Source organism: Sus scrofa, chromosome 7, assembly GCF_000003025.6.
Source record: "Sus scrofa isolate TJ Tabasco breed Duroc chromosome 7, Sscrofa11.1, whole genome shotgun sequence".
Classification (NCBI taxonomy): Eukaryota; Metazoa; Chordata; class Mammalia; order Artiodactyla; family Suidae; genus Sus; species Sus scrofa.
The window spans coordinates 78,966,608-78,972,190 of record NC_010449.5 but is presented as its reverse complement, the minus strand read 5'-3'; the positions used below and the strand labels follow the sequence as shown (position 1 = coordinate 78,972,190).

The 5,583-nt window shown below is 35.6% G+C and overlaps 1 protein-coding gene across 1 annotated transcript; it reads right to left on the bottom strand.

Annotated features, from left to right (window-relative positions):
- LOC100155381 (olfactory receptor 4S2-like) lies at window positions 4,261-5,443 on the bottom strand. The gene has a single exon (XM_001928640.2). The coding sequence runs from the start codon at window positions 5,441-5,443 to the stop codon at window positions 4,505-4,507; it is 939 nt and encodes a 312-aa protein (XP_001928675.2). The 3' UTR covers window positions 4,261-4,504.

Genomic DNA, 5,583 nt, shown 5'->3' with positions numbered 1-5,583 from the left:
AAAGACAGTTTTACTTAAGTCAACTCAAAATAGATTAAAAACTTAAATATGAGACCTGAAACCATAAAATTCATATAATATAGAGAAAAAGTTACTTGACATTGATCTTGGCAAAATATTGTTTTGGATTTTACACCAAAAGCACAAAGAGAAGTTAAGAAAACAGTCTAATCAATGAAATAAAAAAGCAACCTTTGGAATACAAGCATATATTTGCAAATCATATCTGATAAAGTGTTGATATCCAAAATATATAAGAAACTCATACAAATAAATAACAAAAATAATCTCATTAAAAAATCAGAGAATATGAATAGACATATCCAAAGAAGGTAAAGAAATGACCAATAGGTGCTCAACACTATTAATCATACAGGAAATGCAAATCAAAACCCCAGTGAGATATTACCTCACAAAGGTTAGGATGGCTATTATCAAAAAGACAAGAAACAACAAATGGTGACAAGGACGTGGGAAAAGGGAAACTTGTACACTGTTGATAGGAATGTAACCTGGTAAAAAGTACAGACTTTCTGTTATAAGATTAGGTCTAAAGATCCAGGCAAAATGTTCCCCCATTTTACCCATTAATCTGCAATATAGAAATGAGATAACCTAGGATGCTTAATAATTGACAAATGATATTGCTATTTTTTTTTACATATCCAAGTGGGGACTTTATTTATTTGCTTTCAATTTTTTAATTATTATTTTTAATATTTATTTCCCCAATACAATTTTTTTTCTACTGTACAGTATGGTGACCCAGTTACACATATATGTACACATTCTATTTTTTCACATTATCATGCTCATCATAAGTGGCTAAACATAGTTCCCAGTACTACACAGCAGAATCTCATTGATATTGATATTGAACACAAGTTCATGTGCCCAACACACTTGAGGCCATACAAACCAAAACATTGGATTTAGGAGCAGAGCAAAGTTTATTGCAAGGATCATGAAGAACAGGCAGCTCATACTGAAAAGACCCGTGTATGTCATCAGTTTTCTGTTAGATTTTTTTTTTTTTTTTTTGTCTTTTTAGGGCAGCACCCGTGGCATATGGAGGTTCCCAGGCTAGGGGTCCAATCAGAGCTATAGCCACCGGCCTAAGCCACAGCCACAGCAACGCGGAATCCGGGCTGCGTCTGTGACCTAGACCATAGCTCATGGCAACACCAGATCCCTAACCTACTGACCAAGGCCAGGGATCAAACCCACATCCTCGTGGATGCTAGTCAGGTTTGTTAACCACTGAGCTACGACGGGAACTCGAGTTTTCTGTTAGATTCCAAATGACACAGCTATTTTTCTATACGTATATCCTTAAACACATTCTCTTGTTTCATCCTACTTACTACACCCTTAAAACTAAGACACTCCAACATCATTTTAGATAATATAAATTCCCACTCTCTTCTTTCTGTTTCTGAACCTCTTCCTGGGGTTCTATGCTTCTTCTTTCATCCTCTTAAAAGTGCTGTTGATCACCCCCTGTACTGAATGCTTGATGCAATCTTTTTTTTCTTTTTTCCTTTTTGTTATAGTTGAGAGACACCTTCCCATACTTTCAAAGAAAGGGTACATGTAAAGTAAACTTTATGAACCTTTTTATGACTGAAAATGCTTTATTCTACTGTCATACCCAATTGATGGTTTTGTTCTAGATAGAATTCTAGGCTGAAAATCAGGCCCAGGCATTTTTCATTATATTGTAGGGTCCAGTGGTACTCTTGAGCACTCTAGTGCCTTTTGGATTTTGCTTACTTATTTGTGACCTATGTTTTTTCTCTCTCTTAATAATGTTATATTCTCAATCTCTAGGGTAATAAAGTTTCATAATAACACTATTGTTTTCTTGTCCTTATGGTGTCCTTATCTTTGTATCTGGAGACTAAACCCTTCTGCTCTGAGTTTTCTTTTCATTGTTTCTTTTAAATTATTCCTATCTGTCTTCTCTGTTCTCCTGGAAAAAAATATGAATTGAATGTTGGACCTGCTGGCTTGAATCTTTATATTTCTGGGTTTTATGCTTTCCTATTTTCCATTTTTTTGATTTTTTTTTTAATTATACTTTCATGAAGATTATGTGATTCTATCTTTCAACCTCTGTTGATGTGCTTTAATTTTTTATTATTCTTTTTATTTAGTTTCCAAAAGTAATTTTTATTGTTTTTTTAAAATTATCGTATTCTTATTTCAGTATTACAAATATTTTCTCTCATCAGTGTGAAGACATGAATGGTATTTTAAAGTGTATTTTTTTCCTGTCTTATGCATATTTCCACCAAATTCCTTTTGGCCTTCCTTGAGACTTTTTTTTTCCTTCAAATATCAAATGTATATTAAAGAATTAGGTAGAAAAATTTGACCGATTTTTGCATCAATAGAGCAGTGCTTACTAATTTGTAGGCTTCTGGTCAGTGCTCAGATTGAAAGACAGCCATCCTATTTGTATCTCCAAAGACAGAATGCAAAAGACTTTTTAAAAATATCATTCAGTTTCTTAATGCAAAAATGCCAATATTCCATCTGAATAGCTTATGCCTGTTTGAGAAAGTAGGAGTGAGGGGTGGGGTGGAAAGAGGCAATGGGAGATTGAACTATTCCTTTCTCTTAATCTCTTTCTTACCAGCCCTGCACCCCACCATCTCCCTTACCTGGTGTCCTGGCATCTGCATAAGAGATTCTGGAAGATAAGTCTGTGTATTTCTTCCCAGTATTCCTGTCAGTTGGTACTTTAGAGTTAGCCTTTACTTTGCTAAATCAGTTACTAAGCCACTGTCGTCTCTTTTCCAAATATTGTTGGAATCTTTTCTCTGCATCTAATTTCTGTCCCCGTATCTTTGTTCTTGTGAGTCTAAACTTCTTCCTCTTTGTTGTCATTGTTACTATCACTATTATCATTATTTTATTTAGATCTTAGGAATAAAAAGGAAAATTAATGTAGCTTGCCATTTTAAATATAATTTCAGTGTATATATAATTTTTTAACTAGGTGTTTATAATTAGAATAGAATGATCTTTTTTTGCAGAGGAAAGGTAATATGAAAAATAACTATAGGGAAATGCAACAAAATGTTAATGGTGATTACGTATGAAAGGACTGAAGTGCAGAGAAAACATTTTAAAAAGTTTTAAAAGTCCTACTCACAAGCTACTGTTATATGTCCACCCCAGCAGCAAAGGAGAAACTGGTAAATGCAATATGTTAGCAGTGTCACCATAATGTTAAGTCTCTTCCTCAGGAAAAGAAGGAACAATGGATATTGGAATAACAATCAGCATATACTGTCACAGGTATCATGTAAATCTAGCTCTGTGCTGTATATGAGGAGCAGAAAAGAAATAACAAACATTATTTAGTCTTAATAAATTGTGGATCCATTAAAAAACAAAAACCAGAAAAAAAATGTGTCCAATACAGGAGTGCTTAAAGCATACAGAAAATAAACGTTGGATGGAAATAATCAGAGCAGATTTCTCAAAAGATCTGGGTCATGAAACAACATCTAAAAAATTCCTCAGAATAAAAATGCCTTTTTTGAAGTATAGAGATGTCCAGCTATTCTCCAGCTTTACTGAGGTCATAACAAAAAAGAAGCATACTTAATCTATTTGGTCAAAATTGAAAACAATTTAAACTGAAACTTCATAATAGAAATATATCTCCTTGACTTAGTCGTTTCAGTAATTCAAATGTCAATTTGTTTTAGTTGTTTTAATTAACCTGTTCTGTGTATTGCAAAAAGATTTATTTCAGTAAAAATAATAAACTACTTGAGTGATAGAGTATTCAAATTCTCCAATACAATCTTTTAGAAAGTTGCTCCACGCAAAATATGTGAAATATTCTTTTTTTTTTCCCCTGTACGGAAACCATCGTTGGGAAGTTAATCAGTTTATATTAGCGTCTTCATTATATGCAGTGCATATTTCTATGTCTGCATTTGTTATACTGTAGTATAATTTTCTTTTTGTGAATCTATTTCACGTTCCAGATTATGCAATATTTGTGGGACAAGACTAGAAAAGGAAGAGAGAATGGAAGAAGGAAAGAGAGAGAGAGAGGAAGGAAGAAAAATGGCAGTGAGGAAGAGAGGGAGAGAGAGAGAGAGAAGGCAGCTCCTAGGAAGTTATACTTCTTTTCTAGAAGAAATTATCTGATTCCTTGGAGATAGCTTTCTCTTGCAATGCTGTTCTAAACCACTGAATTATAGGTTAAGAGAGTTTGATTTGAATTGAAGGGTTCTAAAGCAGTTAAATGAGACAGGAGAGGGAGTGTTTACTCTCCTACTCTAGAAGTAAAAGAGGATAAACCTTGCCAGTATGGAAAGGTTTAAATTTAGCCTGCGGAAAGGCAGAAAAATGAAGTCGCCTCAAAGTATTCCCTTTTAAATGAAAAGTATGACATAGTTGAATTTTGGAGATTATTCCTTAAAGGTATTAACAAGAACCATTGAATGTATCAATTCTCTGATTTTGCAATTCTGACAAACTATCCCTTCTGCTTTTCCTTCAAGGAGACCTGGCGACACCATAGCCGTCTCATGGCATTCTTTACATCCTCATTCCTCAGAGTATAGATCAGTGGGTTTAGCATTGGGGTGATTGTGGTATAGAACACAGACACAGCTTTATCCAGTGGGAAAGTTGTGGATGGGCGGAGGTAAATAAAGATACAAGGGACAAAGAAGAAAGTTACTACGGTGAAATGAGACCCGCAGGTAGAGAGAGCCTTGCGCCGGCTCTCAGCAGACCGCTTCTGAAGACTAAATAAAATGACTGTGTAGGAGGCCAGGAGGATGAGGAAACATCCCAGAGAAATGAGACCACTATTGGCAATCACCAGCATATTTACCAGGGTTGTGTCAGCACAGGCAAGTTTTAGAACTGGGTGGACATCACAAAAGTAGTGGTCAATTACCTGAGCATTGCAGAAGGGCAGTTGGAACGTCAGGAGGGTCTGAACAAAGGAGTGAGCCAGGGCTCCTAACCAGGATAGTGATGCTAGCATAGTGCAGGCATTGGCACTCATGATGGTGGTATAACGGAGAGGTTGGCAGATGGCGGCATAACGGTCAAAAGCCATGACAGTCAACACAAAAATCTCAGCACAACCAAAAAAGTGGAAGGTAAACATCTGGGTTACACAACCCCAGTAGGAAATAATCTTTTTCTCAGACACAAAGTCTGCAATCATCTTGGGTGCTGTGGCTGAGGAGTAGGCAAGGTCCACAAAGGACAGGTTACTAAGGAAGAAGTACATGGGTGTTTGAAGCTGGGGATCAGAAAAGACCATAAGCAAAATAAGCAGGTTTCCCACCATGATCACCATGTAGAAGAAAAGGAATAGAGGAAAAAACATCAGCTGCATTCCAGGATCTTGGGAAAGTCCTAGAAATATAAATTCAGTAACATTGTTGACCACTTCCATGGGGACCCAAACAGAATTGATGGAGTAGCTTTGATTCTCTGCAAAATAAATGTTATAAACCATTGTAAGCAGGTAAATTCTAACAGAAAAAGTCTTCTAAAAACATTTAAGTGATACTAAGAGTTCCCTTGTGGCAAAGC